At 38.9% G+C, this 25,559-nt stretch overlaps 1 protein-coding gene across 2 annotated transcripts in view; it reads right to left on the bottom strand.

The window, feature by feature from the left end:
• Positions 1 to 296: 296 nt before the first annotated feature.
• Positions 297 to 25,559, bottom strand: part of LOC133646882 (protein O-mannosyl-transferase TMEM260-like) — a 69,649-nt gene continuing 44,386 nt past the window's right edge. For both annotated transcript variants that reach the window (XM_062042764.1, XM_062042765.1), the window contains 13 exons: positions 25,021 to 25,198; positions 24,837 to 24,950; positions 24,564 to 24,743; positions 22,339 to 22,379; positions 20,204 to 20,290; positions 6,386 to 6,494; positions 6,134 to 6,306; positions 5,141 to 5,312; positions 4,094 to 4,233; positions 3,493 to 3,669; positions 2,141 to 2,194; positions 1,831 to 1,915; positions 297 to 1,704 (listed from right to left, as the gene is read on the bottom strand). In XM_062042764.1, coding sequence (XP_061898748.1) covers positions 1,444 to 1,704; positions 1,831 to 1,915; positions 2,141 to 2,194; positions 3,493 to 3,669; positions 4,094 to 4,233; positions 5,141 to 5,312; positions 6,134 to 6,306; positions 6,386 to 6,494; positions 20,204 to 20,290; positions 22,339 to 22,379; positions 24,564 to 24,743; positions 24,837 to 24,950; positions 25,021 to 25,198 — 1,771 coding nt within the window. In that variant the 3' untranslated portion in view covers positions 297 to 1,443. The remainder of the gene's footprint in view (positions 1,705 to 1,830; positions 1,916 to 2,140; positions 2,195 to 3,492; positions 3,670 to 4,093; positions 4,234 to 5,140; positions 5,313 to 6,133; positions 6,307 to 6,385; positions 6,495 to 20,203; positions 20,291 to 22,338; positions 22,380 to 24,563; positions 24,744 to 24,836; positions 24,951 to 25,020; positions 25,199 to 25,559) is intronic.

Below are 25,559 nucleotides of genomic sequence, written 5' to 3'. Positions count from 1 at the left end.
ATATATATATATATATATATATATATATATATATATACAGTATATATATATATATATATATATATATATATATATATATATACATATATATATATATATATATATATATATATATATATATATATATATATATATATATATATATATATATATATATGTACAAACACACTTGTAGCATGTATATAAAACATTGATGGGGGCTTTTTAAGTTGTTTTAGAGGGCTTTGAAGGCTACAATGGTGACTCCCATTTGCCGCATCTTCCAAGCGTTTCTTTATCATCTTTTAAATTCTAAAAAAATAATAACTGTGAACGATAGGCAAAATTCCAAAAAAGTGCAGTTCCCCTTTAAATATCTGCTTGTCACCTTGACTTACAATTTCAAAGCAAGTTATTCATCAATCTGTTATAAATCTAACAATAAAAAAGAGTTGCCTATGTACATTGCGTAACAAAGCTATTGTTACATTTATATTCATATTTGTTTAAGGTTCCAAGCGACCCTCTGAGGGCAGTCATAATTGCGATGTGGCCCTCAATAAAAACAAGTTTGAAACCCCGGTGGTAAAATGACAGGAACTCTTCTGTAGTCCCAATGTATTTATTAAACAAATAAAATAGAGTTGGGGACCACAAAGGTCCAAAGTGACTTGTCTCTCTCTCTGTCCAGTGTTCAGCTATCTTCCAGGTTAAGTGTACGTGTGGACTTTGCACAACTTCACAGATAATTAGAGATGGCCGATCCATTCACTGACAGGTTCTACACTACAAGTGTCTGGAACATGTGTGTATGATTCAAGAGAGAATAGACACATTTGTGCACGCATATACACACCTTTAAAAGGGTCTCTGGCATTGTGACATATTTCAGTTAAATCCATGGAGGATTACAGGAATCCTGGAAGAGAAAAAGGGACGGGGGACCTAATCGAATCCATTAGTTTAAAACATTTAAAAGACCATCTAAGATAGACTGATTGACGGACGGCGGATGGGTGGCAAGCGCTCGGCATGTAGAGAGTGGACTGGGTGGCACAGTGGAAGTCTGTCCTAGATTAAACAGCTGCTCTAATCCTCCATTTCTGCCCCCAAATTGGGTTTCCCTCAATCTTGTCGTCCTAATGTGAGAAAAAAAAGAGAAATGGTGCGGCGGCCAAGGCAAAAATAATCAGTACATTAAAAGCTGCATGGGAAAGGAGGGGGTGGAAAAGAAGATGTAACGATAAAGCAATCAAATGGGAGAGTCTAAATGGGTGCACAGGCAGCTTTGTTGGGGTCATCCGAGGCTTGCTTGAGTCCAGCACAAGTATGGGCCAACTCCTGTTTGCTAAGTCCAGCGTGGCAATGCAGCCTTCATCAACACCACTACATTACTGACATAACATAAGAGGCTTGTAACACTTTCTGCATGTCACGCCCCACATAGGTCTATGTAAAAACCTGTCACGTGGTTTGCTTGAGGCGCTGGCGGTGCCAGTCTCTCTCCTTCAGCAGGTGGGCAACGGCCGAGCGTATGGCGGGTGCCTGCGGATCTGTGGGATCCTTGTCCAAGTACAGGCTAAAGTGCTGGACGCTGCAGGTCAGCAGGCTGTCTGGACTGTGGCCCTGGTGACCTGAGCGAAGTAGCCTCTCACAGGCCAGTGCCAGGTTCTTGTCCCAGTTTGGAGGGTAGCTGGAGTGGGCCTCCACAAGCTCCTTATACAGCTGTGCGAAAGCATGTCAACAGACAATTAGAAAATGTGTATTTATTTTTAAATTGCACATATTTTACAATACTTAAATCTATCTGCTTTTATAATAAAAACAAATGTATAAGTTATGTTGACTCACAAAGTAAGACAGCTCAAAGAGGTCAGCTTTGCCCTCTCCCTGCAGCCTCTCCGCCAGGTCAAACAGAAAGAAAGGAGTCTTCATTCTGAAACAAAACGTACAGGCTCAGCGTTATATGTGTTGAATGAATGGATGAGCCACGCTCTCAGACACACCACTTCAGTGGAGTGATTTATGGAGATCCAGCCGCATAAAATAGAATGTACACATACTGTAAACCTTCTACCACACAGTACTGGTTTATGGGGATGGTGTGTACTGTAGCTTATGTTTCGTTAAGTGTATACAAGCAGTTCAAATTAGATTTTACCTGGCTTGCCACATCTCCTCGTTCGCCACACGCTCCCATGATGCGAGATGGAAACTGTTCACATATGGAAGAAAAAAAAGTGTATCTAAACAGATTCAGGCAGTAGCTTGTATTAACTCTAAAGCACTACAAATGTGAATATATTGTTCCACTGGACTCGTGCTGGGTTTGTTAAACATCAATGTTGTCTGCATAAACTTTAAATGACTGAGCAATAATACCAGCCTGCACATTAGACATGGAGTAAAACCACATTCGCCTTTTTTTCACTTGGGAGATTGTAACCACTTGACCTCGTCTTCAAAAGAATATTTTAGCAGGGGTCTCTGTGCTAATATTTGGCTGGTGGGCATCAGCGGACACGCTTGTCGTGAGAGTGCGGGAAATAATGTCACACTATTCAGCCGTGGATATCTGAGTGAATGAGGGGCTGCTGGCAACAGCAACAGAATATGTAGCTCTGACTAATTCCACTTTTGACACAGTTATTGACAAAACGCAATATGAAACTCATTATTTTCCATCTCCGCTCTCATTTCAAATGGCTGAGAGCCTAATGTCTTGCTCTGCTTGAATTCACAAAGAAAGCGGATCACAGCATGGAAAACACAGCACAGCCAAGCTCCATGAGGACGACCGAGGAGCACTGAGACAAGAGGAAGAGGGAGATCAGATTTTTTATTTTTAAATCAATTGTATATATAGCGTTTACTATTCTGTCTGAATATAAAGCAATAGCGATAAAATACACAATGGAGATTCAAATCTATGAGACGTGTCTGTCTCATATTTTTATTTTATTATTTCAGTATAGATTTTTTGTGGGAGCCTACAAAAAATAGCTAAACTCTGGTTTTAAAAGAGGCCATTTTGAACAATCTTAAACAAAATGATGTAAGATTATTGGGGTATATAAGTATAGTATATAATTGATATCTTACACCATGCACTTACTTATTTTAATGAAATACATGTGTGATAAACTCAAGTTACAGTGAACTGTTCTCATACATAAATTGAGTCGTATATTTCAAATGAGGTGTACTCAATTATGCTGAACACACTATTTGGAAAACAATCAAGTTTTGATTGAACTTGTTGGCATTAAATTGGCAAGTTGTTATTCTAGTTGTAGATTTTGGTGGAAGTGCATCTCACAGCTCTGTTTGGTGCAGTGCAGGTCCACACCATTAAACACACCAACATACTGTATTATAGTTCCGTTAATGCTCCAGAATTGTTATCTTTGTAACAGAAATATATTTGATATTGCTAAATATATATGAACTTCTTATATACTACAGGTGTATTTAATGTTGAAGTCAGATGGTCAGATATATTTGGTAGTGTACCTGTTGTGTGGCTCGCTCCAGTTGTAAAGGCTGCGTGTGTGACTGGCCCACTCTTTAGGGTGAAACTGCCTTAAAGCAGGCACCAAGAAGTCACACACTCCAAACGGCCAGGTGGAGAAGTTTTGCTCCCAGCTCTGGTCACCATCAGACAGCCCAATACAGGCAAACACGTCCCTACTGCAGAAAGCCAAAAAAGATGCACGGTCAGACATTTAACATTATCCCCTTTCCCTCTATCATCACAGGTCACATATGGAGGGTAATTTAAATCCAGTGGTTCCAAATATGCCCTAATGGGTCTTTAAAACAATTGGGTACTGAGATTAGTCCCATAGGTCGGTGTTGCCCCACTGACATCTTTTGCCTAGCAAACACTGCCCCCTGGTGGACTTGGTATTAACAGGATTCTTTCCAGTTCTAGAACAGAGGGGGAGTAAAGAGTCCACTTGAGGCTATTTAACAAAATCAAGCAGATTAGTCGACTTTAGTGAATCATTAAAGTCCCTTTAAGGACTTAATGTATCATTGGGCTTATCTTCACCCTGCACTTTCCGCCAGGTCAACTCTGCTTTATTAGATCACCCACTTGAATTTAACTCACTGGGAGTTGCTGGACAAAAACTGCCCCAGACTGAAGGTGTCTTTCTCCTTGGAGTGGACCGGGTCCCACTGGCGGCCAGGAAAGTGGACCCCAGGGTGGTGATGCCCCAGCTTTGCCACATACCAAGTGTATGTCATCATCTGAACAGAAGAAAGACCACAATGTAAAAAAGGTTTTCTATAAATGGTTTTGGCACTTGTTAAAAATCCTAAAAAAAACAAATCAACATTAAAAACATTGGTAACGCAACTAAAAAAGGGAGAAATTCTGTAAGTTTTATATAGTCAGAGTTGACAGTTGACGAATACAATTAAGTATTAATTCATATTTGACAAAAAAAGTAAGATAAAAATGATTTTTTTTTTATTACATAAATCACAATTTTTAATTTGGATTAATTAGGATTAATCACAGGTTATTAGTCGCTAGTATAATTTAAATTACTTTAAAAAAGACCCCAATATTTGGACACAAGTACATTTTACTGTCAGAATGCCATGCAGGAATTTTTTTAAATCCATCCATTTTCTACCGCTTTTCCCTCTTGGAGTTGCGGGGGGGCTGAAGCCTATCCCAGCTGCACTCGGGCGGAAGACAGGGTACACCCTGGACAAGTCGTGTGCATCATGTATTTGCTTAGAACTTGGCAACATTATTATATTATTAAGTCCAGTAAGGGTGTATTTTAAAGTACAATTTGCCAGCAAGTACACCAGTCGGAGTCTCCTCACTCATCTTGGCACTTATGTATGCAGAAACCTGATCACAACAACCCGTGCCACCTTTCAGGAGACCATTTGCTGTTAAGGGAAAGGAACATGTATTGAAAAAATAAATTCTGTGGATAATCTGTGTGTGTACATGATTAATGCAATTTGCATTGTTTTTGTGATTAATCACATGAGTTAACTTGTTATTTTGACAGCCCTAGTAAAACAAACAAAAAGGGGGGGGCATTTAGTGTCATTCTTTTACAGGAGACAACATAAGAAAGAGGAATGGCATGACCTTTGAATGTGCACATTGCATACTAGGAGAGGTTCTGACCTCTTGGTCCACAAGTCGCACATCAGGCCGTACGTCAAGACAGTAGTGCAGGTAGCGGAGGGAGTTCCCAGGCAGATCTCCCCTGGTCAGGATGATGGCGTCCGCAGAGAAGGAAGCTAAAAGCTCCATGCCGAAGCGTTCCACCACACTGTTTTTGCTGTGATCACATTCCCTAAGATCATCAACACAAGAAAAAAAGCAGATGTGTTTACTTGCATTTAAGAAAGGCTAAGAGTGCATCCTCACTTCACTTCCAAATGGTGTGCGAGAGAGTGTGTTTACTGGTGAGTGCGCTTACAAGGTGCTCTGAGGGTAAGTTGTCAGTGCCCCCGCCCCTCCGCCTGTGCAACGTGCTCCGGCTGCCTATCTAATCGTGAGCAGACAGGTGTGATGGGTGTGACAGCACGGGCCATGCTCTCCTCTTGATCAAAGCCGCTCAGTGATGGCTGTCTGGAACTCCCCTGCACCTCACTAGTGTAATCTGCCTTCTCGGACAGCTAACATCTCAGGCTGAGCTCAGCGAGTGGAATCTATGTGCTAACCGTGTCTCTCTCCAGCCTCTACCACGGGGTGAGCACAGAGAAAACCTGACATGTTCATACCGCCGGTCGGAAGCACAGAGAAGAAACAAATCAGGTTGACTCAGGAAAAACTTATGCACGAGGATTTGAGAAGGTATGAGAGCGGACTTTTTATTTCCCCTTTCTTTTATTCTAACTTTTCTCTGTTGGAGTAACTCGGGACACAAGAGTGGTAAAAAGTGGGAGTTCAAAACATTAAAAGTTGCCTAATTCCTACAGAATTTGGACCCACTGAGCATGAATGATGCCTTTTTCTGAGAAAGCAACTAAGATAGCAACAAAATAAGTTTTGTGAGATACTATTTCTACAGTATCTCAGAATATGTTGGCAGGGGAAAAAACGGTGTCGACAAAGCAAACTGTCCAACATAATTTTGTGACTTTTTCCAAGCGGGTTGAATACAGTGCTCACCTGTGGTTAGTGTGTGCCATGTTTGCCAGTAGAGCTGTGGTGAAGACCCATCCTGTTGTTTTCCACAACCTTGCGTGACCCAGCCTGTGCTCCAGCCCAGAGACAGTCAGGCTGCAGCCGAGGCCAGCTAGCACACACACTACAGCATCACCCTGGATCCAAAAACGCTCAACCTGAAGCAGTGACACAATGTAAGCAAAACATGCATTTATTATTATGTATTATTATTGATATTATTATTATCTTTCTTACCACACCCAGCAATAGAGGTCTACTAATGTCCAAGTTGGCTCGCCAAGCAAAAAACAGCGAGTAAACGAACAGCATGGAAGTTAACAGCCAGGAAAGAGAGCGGCACATTCTGGAAGGGGGGAAAACACTGCATTAAAATATAAAGTTGAACTTCATTACATGTAAATACACCAAATGATGTTCTAATACCACAGTGTGGACAAAGTCGTACATGCTGACATCACAATCAAATAATGAATCAAATAGGGTTAAAAGAATGAACAAATGAATCAATTAGTTTGACTGTCACCATGCACAAAGAAAGGTCCATAAAGAAGCCAAGGATCAATATGGTGTGAAATGATTTGAAAGCCTTGACCTCAACTCAGAAACATTGTAATTATGCATTGAAAACATTTAGGACTAGAACAGAGAATGCCAGCCTTTGGTGACCTCTGGCCTCATGCTCTTCAGGATGAATGGACAAAAATCCCACACAGATATTTCAATCTATTAGAAAGTTTTCCCAAAAGAGTAGAGCATTATATCTAAAAACAGAGGCTGCTCAACTGCATATTTTCTCTAATAATATTACATTTCAGGCCAACATGCATGCTTTTATTTGCTGTCGTCTAGACCAGGGGTCCCCAACTTTTTTGATTCTGGGACCGCATTGGGTTAAAACAATTTGGCCGGGCTGTATATGTGTGTGTGTGTGTGTTTGTGTATGTGTATATATATATATCTATATCTATATCTATATACTGTATATATATATATATATATATATATATATATATATATATATATATATATATATATATATATATATACAGTATAAAGATATAGATATATATACATATATATATATACATATATATATATATACAGTATAAAGATATAGATATATATACATATATATATATACATATATATATATATATATATATATACATATATATATATATATATATATATATATATATATATATATATATATATATATATATATATATATATATATATATATATATATATATATATATACACATACATACATATTAGGGGTGTGGGAAAAAATCGATTCGAATTCGAATCGCGATTCTCATGTTGTGCGATTCAGAATCGATTCTCTTTTTTTTTTTAATCGATTTTTTAAAAAAATTTTATTAATCAATTCAACAAAACAATACACAGCAATACCATAACAATGCAATACAATTCCAAAACCAAACCCGACCCAGCAACACTCAGAACTGCAATAAACAGAGCAATTGAGAGGAGACACAAACACGACACAGAACAAACCAAAAGTAGTGAAACAAAAATGAATATTATCAACAACAGTATCAATATTAGTTACAATTTCAACATAGCAGTGATTAAAAATCCCTCATTGACATTATCATTAGACATTTATTAAAATAAAAATAAAAAGAACAATAGTGTCAGAGTGGCTTACACTTGAATCGCATCTCATAAACTTGACAACACACTGTGTCCAATATTTTCACAAAGATAAAATAAGTCATATTTTTGGTTCATTTAATAGTTAAAACAAATGTACATTATTGCAATCAGTTAATAAAACATTGTCCTTTACAATTATAAAAGCTTTTTACAAAAATCTACTACTCTGCTTGCATGTCAGCAGACTGGGGTAGATCCTGCTGAAATCCTATGTATTGAATGAATAGAGAATCCTTTTGAATCTTGGCAAAAATCTTAGCCACACGATTATCAAATGTAATAGGAAAATTAATTCATACTGACCAAACTGGCTTCATGGAAGGTCGACAATCTTCAGACAATACAAGGAAATTGTTTAATGTTATTTACTATGCTAGAAGTCTCCCTTATCCCACAGCAGTATATACTGTTGATGCGGAGAAGGCATTCGACCGCATAAACTGGTCATATATGTTTTGCACATTACGTAAATTTGGATTTGGAGATAATTTTATACAAAGGATTAAGATGCTTTATACAAGGCCCATGGCATCAGTCAAAACCAATAATCATATTTCAGAAACTTTTTTGTTAAAAAGAGGAGTAAAACAGGGATGTCCTGCATCTGGATTATTATTTAATTTGGTTATTGAACCCTTAGCTGCAAAAATAAGAAGTGAAAATAATATTCATGGTATAAAAATTGGCTCTCAGTATAATAAGCTATCGATGTATTGTGACGACATAATTTTTTTACCTGTCACATGTTAACTCCTCTCTTCTTTATATCAATAATGTCATCACTGAATATGGCTGTTTATCAGGGTGTAAAGTTAATTGGGACAAATATGACATATTACCACTTAATAAACACTGCAAGAAATTACAAGTTCAGAACTCCAAAATTAAATAGAAAGAGGCAGAAATCATATATCTAGGACTACACATTACACCAAACCTTTATAGAAGCAGAGATCTAAATCTTAAACATTTAAAAAATAAGATAGAATCCAAAATGGAACGCTGGTCACATCTCCAAATATCACTTTGGGGTCGGGTGAACATAGTAAAAATGAGTATACTGCCAGCAGTTAATTATATACTGAAAATGATGCCTGTCCTAATTAATAAAAGTTGGTTTAAGAAAATACATACAATGATATCACATTTTATATGGTGTGGAAAGAAGGCCAGATGTTCATACTTAAGGTTGTCTTGTACACAAGATAAAGGAGGACTACAATTACCAAACTTCTTACATTATAATATCTCCTTCGGTTGTGAACAAGCAAGCCACTTATTTCATTCTTCTGCAGATAAGGACTGGATCAACATAGAAAAAAATATGTTAATGAATTTGGACATTGATGTGGGGAGTTTATATTATATTAAAAAAATACCTAATGAATTGAGGCAGAGCCCAATAGAAGCCACCTTTAACATTCTAAAACTGTGTCAGAAAATACTAGGAATCAAGTCAATGACATCTGTAAATCAACCGCTTTGGTACAATCCTAATATCATAATTAATAAAAAATGTGGTTAAATGGACAACTTGGAAAGACAGTGGTATTACTAAACCTCATCATATTATTAATAGAAACTCTTTTAAAGGCCTACTGAAAGCCACTACTACCGACCACGCAGTCTGATAGTTTATATATCAATGATGAAATCTTAACATTGCAACACATGCCAATACGGCCGGGTTAACTTATAAAGTGACATTTTAAAATTCCCGGGAAATATCCGGCTGAAACATCGCGGTATGATGACGTATGCGCGTGACGAAGTCCGAGTAACGGAAGTTATGGTACCCCGTAGAATCCTATACAAAAAGCTCTGTTTTCATTTCATAATTCCACAGTATTCTGGACATCTTTTGCAATTTTTTTAATGAACAATGAAGGCTGCAAAGAAGACAGTTGTAGGTGGGATCAGTGTATTAGCAGCGGACTACAGCAACACAACCAGGAGGACTTTGTTGGAGCGCTAGCCGCGCTAGCCGCCGACTTCACCTTGACTTCCTACGTCTCCGGGCCGCCAAACGCATCGGGTGAAGTCCTTCGTCCTTCTGCCGATCGCTGGAACGCAGGTGAGCATGGGTGTTGATGAGCAAATGAGGGCTGGCTTGGCTGGCGTAGGTGGAGAGCTAATGTTTTTAGCACAGCTCTGTGCAGTCCGGTTGCTAAGTTAGCTTCAATGGCGTCGTTAGCACAGCATTGTTAACCTTCGCCAGCCTGGAAAGCATTAACCGTGTATTTACATGTCCACGGTTTAATAGTATTGTTGATTTTCTTTCTATACTTCCAGTCAGGGGTTTATTTCTTTTGTTTCTATATGCAGTTAAAGCAAGATGCTATTACGTTAGCTCGTAGCTAAAGCATTTCGCCGATGTATTGTCGTGGAGATAAAAGGCACTGAATGTCCATTTCGCGTTCTCGACTCTCATTTTCAAGCGGATATAGTATCCGAGGTGGTTTAAAATACAAATCTGTGATCTACAATAGAAAAAGGAGAGTGTGGAATCCAATGAGCCAGCTTGTACCTAAGTTACGGTCAGAGCGAAAAAAGATACGTCCATCGCTGCCTCTCAAGTCATTCACTGTAACGTTCTTCATCTACGAATCTTTCATCCTCGCTCAAATTAATGGGGTAATCATCACTTTCTCGGTCCGAATCTCTCTCGCTCCATTGTAAACAACGGGGAATTGTGAGGAATCCTAGCTCCTGTGACGTCACGCTACTTCCGGTACAGGCAAGGCTTTTTTTTATCAGCGAGCAAAAGTTGCGAACTTTATCGTCGATTTTCTCTACTAAATCCTTTCAGCAAAAATATGGCAATATCGCGAAATGATCAAGTATGACACATAGAATGGATCTGCTATTCCCGTTTAAATAAATAAAAATCATTTCAGTAGGCCTTTAAACCGTTCAATGATTTAGTTGATCAATATAATGTACCCAGAAATAATTTTTTAAATTGTATCTCTTTAAAACACGCTGTAAATAAATGCATATCCTCTGAAAGTATGTCCTTAAATAGCCATGAACTGGAAGATGCACTTTTTAATCAAGATACATTTAAGAAATTAATTAAACTATTTTATGGAATAATAAGTGAACACCACACTAGAAAATATCAAATGATGCATGTGTTGGGAAATGGATGATGGACTTAAACATTTTAGATGAAAGAGACATATCATGGAATGATATTTGGAAAAATGCCAATAAGCCCTTTAGAAGCATTAAAGATAAACTGACTCAATTTAAGATATTGAATAGATTGTATTTTACATCTTTTCAGCTGTTTAAAATTGGTGTAGTAGATAGCAAGTTATGTATGAGGCAGCTGAGGCAACTCTTGGCATTTAAGTCCCATCTTAAAACTCATTTGTATACTCTAGCCTTTAAATAGACCCCTTTTTAGACCAGTTGATCTGCCGTTTCTTTTCTTTTCTCCTCTGCTCCCCTCTCCCTTGTGGAGGGGGAGGTGCACAGGTCCGGTGGCCATGGATGAAGTGCTTGCTGTCCAGAGTCGGGACCTGGGGTGGACCGCTAGCCTGTGCATCGGTTGGGGACATCTCTGCGCTGCTGACCCGTCTCCGCTCGGGATGGTTTCCTGCTGGCCCCACTATGGACTGGACTTTCGCTGATGTGTTGGATCCACTGTGGACTGGACTTTCACAATATTATGTCAGACCCACTCGACATCCATTGCTTTCGGTCTCCCCTAGAGTTTTGATTGATTGATTGAGACTTTTATTAGTAGGTTGCACAATGAAGTACATATTTTGTACAATTGACCACTAAATGGTAACACCCAAATAAGTTTTTCGACTTGTTTAAGTCGGGGTCCACTTAAACTGATTCATGATAGGGGGGGGGGGGGGGGGGGGGGGGGGGGGGGTTACCCACATATGCGGTCCTCTCCAAGGTTTCTCATAGTCATTCGCATCGACGTCCCACTGGGGTGAGTTTTTCCTTGCCCGTATGTGTGGGCTCTGTACCGAAGATGTTGTTGTGGCTTGTGCAGCCCTTTGAGACACTTGTGATTTAGGGCTATATAAATAAACATTGATTGATTGATTGATTGTTCATTTATTGTGGGAATGTCAGAGAATAAAAGACTTATGGTTGAAAACAACAAAATAAGCAATCACAGTCCTTAATATAAATATCCCAATGACACTGCAAACTTGTTTTCTTGGGGATCTCCATCAATTTAGTAACGTGCCATCAAAGAGTAAAAATGCATTTCTTTCAATATGCATACAACAAAAAGGGTAATATTAAAAAAAATGGATAGATGTTGATAGTCCAACTCATACTGACTGGTATACACACATAATACATACTGACTGGTACACACAAGCTATGGAGATGATATCAGTAGAAAAAACTGCATTTAGTTCAGATAATAATGAGTCATATATTGGAATATGGGATCCATTATTTAAATTTGTTTTAACTATTAAATGAACCAAAATATGACTTATTATATCATTGTGGAAAATATTGGACACAATGTGTTGTCAAGTTCATGAGATGCGATGCAAGTGTAAGCCACTGTGACACTATTGTTCATTTTTTTTAATTTTTTTTTTAATTAATGTTTGTAATGACAATATCAATGAGGGATTTTTAATCACTGCTATGTTGAAATTGTTACTAATATTGATACTGTTGTTGATAATATTCATTTTTGTCTCACTACTTTTAGATTGTTCCGTGTCGTGTTTGTGTCTCCTCAATTGCTCTGTTTATTGCTATTCTGAATGTTGCTGGGTCGGGTTTGGTTTTGAAATTGTATTGCATTATTATGGTATTGTTGTGTATTGTTTTCATTAAAAAAATAAATAAATAAAAAAAAATAAAAAATTGTTTTTGAATCAAGAATTGTGTTGAATTGAAAAAAAATCGATTTTGAATTGAATCGTGACCCCTAGAATCGATTTTGAATCGAATCGTGGGACACCCAAAGATTCACAGCCCTAATACATACATACATATTATATTTACCGTATTTTCCGCACTATAAGGCGCACCGGATTATAAGGCGCACCTTCAATGAATGGCCTATTTTAAAACTTTGTTCATATATAAGGCGCATAGAATAGACGCTACAGTAGAGGCTGGGGTTACATTATGCATCCATTAGATGGAGCTGCGCTAAAGGGAATGTCAACAAAACAAGTAGTGATTGTACTGACACTTCTACTTGCTGCTCTCTGTTCAACAACCCACTGTTTGAGTTTGTCCTCCAACTGTAGCCATCTCGCTTTGTTCCCTCGGAAACTCTGTTTAGTCTTCTTTACTTAGCGCAGGTCATCAAGTTGCTTCCTCCACTTCCGCACCATTGATTTGTTAATGTAAATTCTCTCGCTGCGGCTCTATTCCCGTGTTCTACTGCGTGACTGATCGCCTTGAGTTTAAAGGCCTACTGAAACCCACTACTACCGACCACGCAGTCTGATAGTTTATATATTAATGATGAAATCTTAACATTGCAACACATGCCAATACGGCCGGGTTAACTTATAAAGTGCAATTTTAAATTTCCCGCGAAACTTCCGCTTGAAAACGTCGCGGTATGATGACGTATGCACGTGACGTCACGAGGTCAAGGGAAGTGTTTGGACCCATACAAATACCTCTGTTTTCTTCGACAAAATTCCACAGTATTCTGGACATCTGTGTTGGTGAATCTTTTGCAATTTGATTAATGGACAATGGAGACTGCAAATAAAAAAGTTGTAGGTGCGATCGGTGTATTAGCGGCTGGCTGTAGCAACACCAACACCAGGAGGTTGTGTTGTGTTTTGAGCAGGATAGCAGACGCACTACGGTGAGTACAGCTTTGGCTTCCAAACATTTGATCGCTTGCCCATACGTGCGTGTCGATATGTGCATGTCACGTACGTAACTTTGGGGAAATATATGTTTCTTGCCGACTCTGATGGCGGCCGGGGTGTCGTCAAAAGCGTACAACGCCCGCCGCCGCATCTAAGTTAGCTTCTATTTTTTAGCTTCGCCAAGCTGAAAATTATTAACCGTGTATTTACATGTTCATGGTTTAATAGTATTGTTGATCTTCTGTCTATCCTTCCAGTCAGGGTTTTTTTAAATTTAGTTTCTATCTGCATTTGAGACTGATGCTATCATGTTAGCCCCGTAGCTAAGTTAGCTTCTATTTTTTTAGCTTCGCCAAGCTGAAAATTATTAACCGTGTATTTACATGTTCATGGTTTAATAGTATTGTTGATCTTCTGTCTATCCTTCCAGTCAAGGTTTTTTTTTAATTTAGTTTCTATCTGCATTTGAGACTGATGCTATCACGTTAGCCCCGTAGCTAAGTTAGCTTCTATTTTTTTTAGCTTCGCCAAGCTGAAAATTATTAACCGTGTATTTACATGTTCATGGTTTAATAGTATTGTTGATCTTCTGTCTATCCTTCCAGTCAGGGTTTTTTTTAATTTAGTTTCTATCTGCATTTGAGACTGATGCTATCACGTTAGCCCCGTAGCTAAGTTAGCTTCTATTTTTTTAGCTTCGCCAAGCTGAAAATTATTAACCGTGTATTTACATGTTCAGTCACTGTGAATGTCCATTTCGCGTTCTCGACTCTCATTTTCAAGAGGATATAGTATCTGAGGTGGTTTAAAATACAAATCCGTGATCCACAATAGAAAAAGGAGAGAGTGTGGAATCCAATGAGCCAGCTTGTACCTAAGTTACGGTCAGAGCGAAAAAAGATACACCCCGCACTACACTGTAGTCCTTCACTCTAAAGTTCTTCATCCACGAATCTTTCATCTTTTCGCTCAAATTAATGGGGTAATCGTCGCTTTCTCGGTCCGAATGTCTCTCGCTCCATTGTAAACAAAGCGGAATTGTGAGGAATCCTTTGTCTTGTGACGTCACGCTACTTCTACTAGGGGCAAGGGTTGTTTTTATCAGATACCAAAAGTTGCGATCTTTATCGTCGTTGTTCTATACTAAATCCTTTCAGCAAAAATATGGCAATATCGCGAAATGATCAAGTATGACACATAGAATGGATCTGCTATTCCCGTTTAAATAAAAAAAATTCATTTCAGTAGGCCTTTAAACTCTGCGTCGTAAGCGTGTCTCTTAATAGGAGCCCTTTTTGGGTCTTTACATAAAGTTTAGGTCTCGCAACTACGGGACTTAATGTTCCCCCACTGGGGCGGTATAGCTCGGTTGGTAGAGCGGCCGTGCCAGCAACTTGAGGGTTGCAGGTTCGATCCCCGCTTCCGCCATCCTAGTCACTGCCGTTGTGTCCTTGGGCAAGACACTTTACCCACCTGCTCCCAGTGCCACCCACACTGGTTTGAATGTAACTTAGATATTGGGTTTCACTATGTAAAGCGCTTTGAGTCACTTGAGAAAAAGCGCTATATAAATGTAATTCACTTCAATTCACTTCACTTCTTCTACGGCAGTGGTTCTCAACCTTTTTTCAGTGATGTACCCCACCCTGTGAAAATGTTTTTAATTCAAGTACCCCCTAATCAGAGCAAAGCATTTTTGGTTGAAAAAAAGAGATACAAAAGTAAAATACAGCACTATGTCATCAGTTTCTGATTTATTAAATTGTATAACAGTGCAAAATATTGCTCATTTATTGTGGTCTTTCTTTAACTATGTGGAAAAAAAGATATAAAAATAACTAAAAACTTGTTGACAAATAAACAAGTGATTCAATTATAAATAAAGATTTCTACACATAGAAGTAATCATCAACTTAAAGTGCCCTCTTTGGGGATTGTAATAGAGATCCATCTGGATTCATGAACTTAATTCTAAACATTTATTTACAAAAAAAGAAATCTTTAACATCAATATTTATGGAACATGTCCACAAAAAATCTAGCTGTCAACACTGAATATTGCAATGTTGCATTTCTTTTCACAGTTCTTTTTGACAGACATTTAAAAAAAATCTCACGTACGCCTTGGCATACCTTCAAGTATCCCCAGGGGTACGCGTACCCCCATTTGAGTTCTACGGAAAGCAGCCGCCGACTTCATTTTCCCCCGTAGAAGAAGAAGCGCTTCTTCTTCTACGGTAAGCAGCCGTAGAAGGGGGAAAATTAAGTCGGCGTAGATACCGTAGTTGCGAGACCTGTTGAGGCTCATAATTGGTCCATATATAAAGCGCACCGGATTATAAGGCACACTGTCAGCTTTTGAGGAAATTGGAGGTTTTTAGGTGTGCCTTATAGTGCGGAAAATACGGGCTCAGGAACACTTCAGAAACCCACTGGCAATAACTACAGTTGGTCGCTACATCTGTAAGTGCAAGTTAAAACTCTCCTATGCAAGGCGTAAACCGTTGATCAACAACACCCAGAAACGCCGTCGGCTTCGCTAGGCCTGAGCTCATCTAAGATGGACTGATACAAAGTGGAAAAGTGTTCTGTGGTCTGACGAGTCCACATTTCAAATTGTTTTTGGAAACTGTGGACGTCGTGTCCTCCGGACCAAAGAAAAAAATAACCATCCGGATTGTTATAGGCGCAAAGTTGAAAACCCAGCATCTGTGATGTTATGGAGGTGTATTAGTGCCCAAGACATGGGTAACTTACACATCTGTGAAGGCGCCATTAATGCTGAAAGGTACATACAGGTTTTGGAGCAACATATGTTGCCATCCAAGCAACGTTACCATGGACGCCCCTGCTTATTTCAGCAAGACAATGCCAAGCCACGTGTTACATCAACGTGGCTTCATAGTAAAAGAGTGCGGGTACTAGACTGGCCTGCCTGTAGTCCAGACCTGTCTTCCATTGAAAATGTGTGGCGCATTATGAAGCCTAAAATACCACAACGGAGACCCCCGGCTATTGAACAACTTAAGCTGTACATCAAGCAAGAATGGGAAAGAATTGCACCTGAGAAGCTTAAAAAATGTGTCTCCTCAGTTCCCAAACGTTTACTGAGTGTTGTTAAAAGGAAAGGCCATGTAACACAGTGGTGAACATGCCCTTTCCCAACTACTTTGGCGTGTGATGCAGCCATGAAATTGTAAGTTAATTATTATTTGCAAAAAAAAAAAAAAAGTTTATGAGTTTGAACATCAAATATCTTGTCTTTGTAGTGCATTCAATTGAATATGGGTTGAAAAGGATTTGCAAATCATTGTATTCCGTTTATATTTACATCTAACACAATTTCCCAACTCATATGGAAACGGGGTTTGTACATATATACATATATATATATATATATATATATATATATATATATATATATATATATATATATATATATATATATATATATATATATATATATATATATATATACATATATACACACATATATATATACATATATATATATGCATAAATACGTATATATACATATATATATACACATACGTATATATACATATATATACATATATACATATACATACATATACATATACATACATATACATATATATATATATATATATATACATATATATATATATATATATATATATATATATATATATATATATATATATATATATATATATATATATATATATATATATATGATTTGCCTGAGCAGCTAGGAAACACAGAGAGTAACAAGCGGTAGAAAATGGAATAGACGGGACAGATTTTTTTTTTTAAATAATTAAAAAAATTGGGTCTTCCCGCGGGCCGGATTTTGGACGCTGGCGGGCTGTATTAAGCCCGCGGGCCGTAGTTTGGGGACCCCTGGTTTAGACTATTGTAATGCCCTGTTTTCTGGTCTTCAAGAAGAATATTAGAACTCTACAATTATTACAAAACTCAGCTGCACGCGTGATGACAAGGACCAAAGGGCAGGAGCACATTACACCAGTTTTAAAGTCGCTGAGTGGGCTCCCCGTCCATTTCAGGGTCGATTTTAAAGTTCTATTATTAGTTTTTAAATGTCTTAATGGTTTTGCTCCTTCTTACCTAACTGACCTGCTTTTACCGTATCCACCCTCGCGGATTCTAATATCCTCTGGGACTGCCACTGGCCTTTTAGCTTTACTAAATACCAGAACAAAGACCCACGATGAGGCAGTATATAGCCACTATGGCCCCCACCTGTGGAACAGCTTGCCATAGAGCCTCAGGACTGCAGAGATCGTTGAAATAAAAATGTAAAAAAGGCTAAAGACACACCTTTTTAATCAGGCTTTTGTACATATATACATATATATATATATATATATACATATATATACACATATATACACACATATATATATATACATATAACTCCTACGTATATACATATAACTCCTACGTTTTTTATATTTTATTGTGCTGTTTTCAATCTTAATTATGGGTTATACTTGTATAGCGCTTTTCTACCTTCAAGGTACTCAAAGCGCTTTGACAGTATTTCCACATTCACCCATTCACACACACATTCACACACTGATGGCGGGAGCTGCCATGCAAGGCGCTACCAGCAGCCATCAGGAGCAAGGGTGAAGTGTCTTGCCCAAGGACACAACGGACGTGACTAGGATGGTAGAAGGTGGGGATTGAACCCCAGTAACCAGCAACCCTCCGATTGCTGGCACGGCCACTCTACCCACTACTATTATTCTCTCAATGTTATGTTTTTATTAACTTATTAACGTAATATTTATATTATGTATATATATATTTTATTTTTTTTACATATATATTTTCATATGTTTTATACTAGTTTTTATATATCGTTAATTTGATTTATTCTCCAGTGTGGACGCCTCAAAGGATGTGTTTTTCTTCAAATCCTCATTGCCATGCCATGTATTGTTTTTGCTTTGTTACTGTCAATAGTATACCAGCTCAGTGGCCTTGTGGTTAGAGTGTCCACCCTGAGACTGGATGGTCGTGACTTCAAACCCCGCCCGAGTCATACCAAAGACTATAAAAATGGGACCCATTTCCTCCCTGCCTCAGCATCAAGGGTTGGAATTGGGGGTTAAATCACCAAATGATTCCCGAGCGCGGCTCACGCTGCTGCTCCCCTCACCTCCCAGGAGGTGAACATGTGGATGGGTCAAATGCAGAGGACAAATTTCACCACATCCAGTGTGTGTGTGACGATCGTTGGGACTTTTACTTCAATAGTGCTGTGTGTGTGTGTGCGTGTGCGTGTGTGTGTGTGTGTGTGTGTGTGTGTGTGTGTGTGTGTGTGTGTGTGTGTGTGTGTGTGTGTGTGTGTGTGTGTGTGCATGCGTGCATGCATGCTTTCTTCTCTTCTTTTTGTATTTTTTATTTTTTGTACAGCACTTTCTGTTTGCCACTTGCCTGTGTATGAAAAGTGTTATACAAATAAAGTTTGATTTTATTACATATGATTTATAGTGTATCTCGCTCAATCAGCTGTGCTGTAAAAAAAAAAAAAAAAAAAAAAAAGATGCAATCCTTAGTGCAATAACTAAAGGCCCAAACAAACTTGGGGGAAAAAGTAAGCGGAACAGAGTATGCAAAGGTCCGTGCAAACTTAAAGCGGATATTGGCTTGGCACACAAAGCTCAAACTTTACGACCAAACAGACTCTGCTCTGCGCACTGGTGTCACACCAAACACTGCTCAGCTTGTATTTTTATTCACATCAACCCACATTAAATGTGACGCCGACCCCTGTCTTTTGTGCAACGTTGACAAGTGAGTGCTCAAATTATTCTGATGATATTCTGAAGTATTGAAAATGCTTATGATGCATGTCCTTCACAAAGCACGACATACTCCCTTCCCTTGTCTCTTGTACCATTTAATGGTAGAGGCAGAGCAGTTCCTCTTCTCCCTCGTCAGTGTAGGACACCATGACGAAATAGGTAAACAACACACCAGAATTGTGGAAATGTAGGGTTTCACTTAAATTTTCCAAGAATCGACGACGCGTTAGTGCACTTTACCATGGAATCCCTGATGGGGAGTCAAACTCCGCTCACAATACGCTCTGTGAGCACCCTCCATCCATCCATTTTCTACCGCTTGTCCCGTTTGGGGTCGCGGGGTGCTGGAGCCTATCTCATCGCAGGGCCAACACAGATAGACAGACAACATTCACACACTAGGGCCAATTTAGTGTTGCCAATCAACCTATCCCCAGGTGCATGTCTTTGGAGGTGGGAGGAAGCCAGAGTACCCGGAGGGAACCCACAAGAAGAACATGCAAACTCCACACAGAAAGATCCCGAGCCCAGGATCGAGCACCTTTAGTCTCTAATGCAAAGAGCCGCTGGACTGCTATAGACACACATAAAAGGCATAAAAGGATCTAATGTTCACATACATGCTTAAAAATTGTTTTATGTCAGTGATTATGTTCCCTGTTAATTTTTAGGTTGAAGTGTCTGCTGACATGTGACTTGCTCTTTCATCCTACCTATCCCATGACGAGAGAAGTAGGCCTAGTCCGGCCAGAATCACAACAGGAAGTGAAAGATCTGCCAGGTAGTGGTCCAACTGGGCCCTGCAATCACGGAAGCAAACATTAAAAACACACAGTGTGACGCACACTTAAGAAAAACTCAGATATACTCGGCCAGTGACAGAACTCAAGGACAGCAATTATGAAATGCCTCCCCGTCCCCTATCAAAACAAACTCCTTGGACTGTGCTCTCCTCTTTTCAAACAGATTGACAGATTCCAATGACAGTGTCACACACCCCCCCGCAGTCCCATCCTCTCCACTCAGCGCTTGTCAGTCACAGAGCGCTTGCTCAGAGCGCCCAGATAGTTTCCTGCCTCTTGCTTAATACCCATCTCTATTTGACAGCTTATTGAGTCCCTATATCTTGCAATGTACACTATGTATGTGTGAGTGTGCTCATGAGCGTGCGCTTGCGAGCGGTTGTGTCAGCTTCTGCAGCGGGTTTATGTCTCCAGTGCGACATGCCTGTCATGTTTCCCTCTCTTTCCCATCTTGAAGGTGCGCTTGTCCGTCAAGCGGCGGGGGTGATGAGTAGCGGTGGGTGCTTGGCAAAGGGATGGGGCGGCAGTGGGGGGTCTTAAGATGCACGGGCACCCCCATTCCATCAGCTGGAGAAAGATATGAGGAGTGGAAAGACTGAGGCGGTGGCAGCGAGGAGCAGGGGGATGGAATCTGGTGGATGTGTGTGTGTTGGGGGGGTTGAAGTGGAGAAAATACAATTTTTCCAGCACTATTGCAGCGTCTGTCATCACAGCTCGTCACGCTTTAAACACTAGCCGCTGAGTGATCATTTCAAACTGCTGGAAAAATAAAACAGTGATTTGGCCCTCTGAGAAGGTTCACTTGAGCTTTGATGGGGGAAAAGTAGAAGAACAAAAGCTCCTGGAAAAGACAGGGATTAGCTGCCGAAATGTCAGCACTTTGTTAGGCCTGGGCGATGTATCGATTTTATTGATATAGTCAAGTTTTTTATTGCAGACGATTTAAAAAATAAAAATAAAATTGTTTCCCTTTTGCTCTGACATACTTTTTGCCCCCAGAAGGTTCCGTAGCTTCCGCCCTCCCTTATATTTTCTTAGGGGAAGACCTAGCAAAACATGGCTAATGCTAACGCTAACGAGAGCAAGAATTTTGTTCCAAAAAAAAAGAAAAGTGTGGAGAATAGTGTAGATTTGCGGCAACAGATGTGCAACAAACGACTCCACTCTGCAAAGTTTGTTTAAAGAAGGCAGAAGCACAACAAACTTATTCCAGCATCTGAGACCGAAGCCTCCAGTCGAGTGCAGGAAATGCAACTCTTTACAAGGAGAACAATACCATAACATTAATCAATCACCGGCTAAAAAGCAGCTTACTGTGGTGGAATCATACAAATAAGGTACGTATGATGATGCCATGTATGATGAGAAAGAAGCACAGTGGAGAATGATCACTAAAGCAGTCGCTTTGCAAACCACCAAGATGTGTGATAGAAAAAGCCTGCCTTTATCCGCTTATTAAAACTGTAGCCATCTAAATGTTTTACTTGATTATTCGAATAATATTACATTGTTGTTGATATTTACAGAAGGACTTTATTCAAGACAGAAGTTTTAAGTTTGCACTTTATTCATCTCAATCCTGGAGAATATTATTTATATGCATGCAATGTGCAATGCTACATTTTTGTTAACAGAAGTATTTTATTCAAGACAGAAATATTGCTTCCCAGAGGAAGCTCTTAATCTAATGAATTGAAATCATTCCATAAAAAGTACAATTTATATCTGGTCTAAAAAGGACAACACAAATTAGAATTTGCTAAGAGTAAGATGCAGTGCATGCAGTATCATTTCGAATGTCTACTTTTTGATCAAATAAAAGAAAAACTTGCTTTGAATTATCTCTCTAATTTTTTTTGGTTTCTTTAAAAAGTAGGGGGAAAAGATCAGAGATTTTATTTTTACGCCATATCGTCCAGGCTGACACACTACGAACATATTGGTGTGCATTTGGTTGAAAAATATGTACATCATCAAATCCAGTTCAAAAGGAAGCTGGAATATACACAGAGTTTTTATGTAATATGTAAGGACAAAAAACTCACGAAAGCATTGTGGTTAGGTTCACAGAGCTCTTTGTCTTTGCCTGCAAACACAAGAAGAGTGAAACTAAGTGAAGCTTAGACAAGAAGACAAAAAGGGGAAAGTAGAGCAGGGGTCTTCAACGTTTTCCAGGCCAAAGACCCTCATTCTGATGGAGCGATGTAGCGGGGACACCCCTCCTTGTATATTTTGTATAAAATTGGGTTTTAAAGTGGAACTGCCCTCTTAGGGGGGAATTTTGCCTATCCGTTTGTAAGACAAGAACACACGTTTTTTAATTTTTTTTTCAATGCATTCCTTTTTGTAATCTACGGTAAGTACAAGGTGGCTAAAAATAAAGTTCAAGGGAGTCATCTATTGCGCTTATAAAGCCCTCTAAAGAAACATCAAAAAACAGTCAACAATACTCTATTTAAATGTTCTGGCCTAAATATAAACCAAGTCTTAGCAATATTGCTATTATAAGTGCTAACGCAGAGGAAATGTTATAATGAATGTGCCTGTAACTACATTATATTTGACTTATGCAGTTTCCAAATACACAAAAACAAGTACCAATAGGTAAGAAAAGTTGGCTTTGCATAATAGGTCAATTTTAAATTAAACTGTACCAAAAAATCTCTTGTTAATCTGCGGTTGAGGGTAGATGTATCTCTCTTTTGCGTGTGTTTTTTTTAGTCATGTTACTAAACGATCAAAACATCTCAAACATAACTGCGAGCTAAAAGGGTATGTCCTCTTCATAGGAAGGACAGGTGAATACATCCTGCTTGAAAGAAACTCCTGTGTGTCGCTAAATGTGTGCGTTGCTTACTTCTTTTACCTTTATTTATCTGTTGATGTTGTTGATATGTATTTAAACACTTGTGATCGCCATTGCCGATTAATGCAGATCAAAAATGCCAATCCACCCTGGCTGACACTGCATTTATTTTTTGTCCTCCGGCTTACAAGTGGCTAGCAGGTAGTTATGTGCTCTCCTAAGTTAATAATAATCACTTTCATTATAGCAAATAAACAGCATTCCTTAGTATTGTAAGTATCATTATCAAGTATCCCTGAAGGACGGAGCTAATCATGTTAAACACAGAAAGCAAACCAGGGACAAGAATATTAATAGCAAAGCTAACCGCTAAGTTAACCACTAAGCTAGCTTTAAACAACACAAGAAATATGTGCTTGGTAAACTTTAAAAAGTGTAGATGGAACTGTGTTACAGCAGAAATCAAGCATCTGTTAACAGGAAAGGAGTCTAAAGAGAGGATAATATAACAACTGTTGGTGTGTCAGCATTGTTGCAGTCTGTACAGGACAGGTAAGAGAGCAAGTTGATCCACAATTTGTATATGTTTATGATCGATACAGAATGATTAAATTGATATTTTTATTTTCTCAAAATTATTGTTTTAATAGTTTTTGTTAATGTTTACGAATTCAGAGAATAAGTACCTAGATACGGGAGGACTTTGAGGGCATAAATGACTTCAATGAGTAATAGATAATAGTTTTTGCTTTTGTTTAAGTTATTGTGTACTGTTGAATTTGTATTGCTCACACAATTGTATGCAATATAAGACATGAAGGAACAAGTTTAAATATTTTGCTGACATTGTTAAACTGTCAATAGCATTTACCATGAACAAATTGATACATGTAGAGTTAATATATTTGATCGGTATCGGCCGATGTCACTCATGGATGATCGGAATCGGCAGCATAAATCCGTGATCGGAACATCGCTACGGCCAAATGATTTAAAAAAATAATAATAATAATCAAGATTAATGCCACTTTTGAATTTGTATTAAACACGATCAATCACAGTTGCTACAAAAGTGTTGCTTAACTTATCTGTGGTACTTTTGTTGACAACACTGAGCATTGTTTGTCGTCCATTGCTTGTTGAGTAGTGTTTGGCTAAGTGCTGCCTCAAAAAAATGTTTTGCTTTTAGATGGTATTTCAAACTTCTTGTTCTGCGATAAAAAAATGAATCACTGCAATACATTTTTAAAAAGTCGCGTCAGGGCGTATTTTGAAGCAAAAGTCTCCTCACTCATCTTTGCATATAGCATACCACTCTGGGTGTGGGGTATATAAAAAAAACAAAAAAACTTACCAAACAAATTTTTCACGACCACACTGCAGTACCACAGCACAACCACTAGAGGGCGCCGAAACTTGTTGAAGATCACTGAACTAGAGTAAGAAATAGCAAGCAGCTCATACCAGACTGAAGGTGCCATATTCAGCCCTGAGCAGGTGGGTTAGCAGGCCTGACATGGTGGTCTGGTCTCCCCAGCTCCAACGGGCTGAGTTCATGTAGGAAGACAATGGTAAATAGATGTACGGCAGGAATCCCAGCAGGAAGCACATTCCCATGGACACAAGGGTACGCAAAGAGAGCTCCTGTCAAAATAGGATATATTCTGTAAATTTTCAAGCAGATTTGCCATCAAGGTTTTTAGTTTCAAAACAAATTTGTAAGAACCTTAAACCTACCCTGTGGGAGTAGAGTCCCAGGAAGACCCATGGGATGACAACAAGTACATACAGTACCAAAGTATGCTGGTTGCAGAGCCCCAAACCGCAGCAGAGTGCACCCCACTGTGAGGCCTAAAAAGAGCAAAATATCTTAACGTGTAATATGAAAAGAGACCAGAGGAGAAGGAAAGTCCAAAATTACCTTCCTCCTCTCCAATGCATTCTTAGCCAAGTGAAAACTAGCAGTCGAAAGGAAAAGCAGCCCAGTGAAAAGGTTGTTAAGGGTGAAGACCTCAGCGACCATGGACCACTGCCAGCTCAGCCTGGACAGTGCCAAGACTCCTCCAGCCAGCGCTGCTCCAGAACCAGGACCTGCCAGCCTGACATCAAAGGACAGAACATCATGCATACATTTTTTATGATCAATGCCTTGCAAAAATGAATTAAGTTTAGCAAAGACTTTTGGGTAGTCACTGAATTGTTTAGAAGACATTTTGGACAAGTCTTTAACAGTACACAAAGCAAATAAAATGGCATTGGAATGGACTGTGAAGACCCATAACCTCAAAACCAGCTAACACCTCTGGAATGTGAGCTCAGCCCTCTTGTCCAACATCAGGGACTTCTCATCTCACACATACTCTTCTGGATGAATACTCTTCTGAATGAATGGAGACAAATTCCCGCTTTTAGACCTTCAAAGGAAGTAGACGTTGAAAATGCACTCAACTAAACGAACGA

This window comes from Entelurus aequoreus, linkage group LG03, assembly GCF_033978785.1.
Source record: "Entelurus aequoreus isolate RoL-2023_Sb linkage group LG03, RoL_Eaeq_v1.1, whole genome shotgun sequence".
Taxonomy (NCBI): domain Eukaryota; kingdom Metazoa; phylum Chordata; class Actinopteri; order Syngnathiformes; family Syngnathidae; genus Entelurus; species Entelurus aequoreus.
Note: the sequence above shows the minus strand (reverse complement) of the source record. Positions and strands in the feature narration are given on the sequence as shown.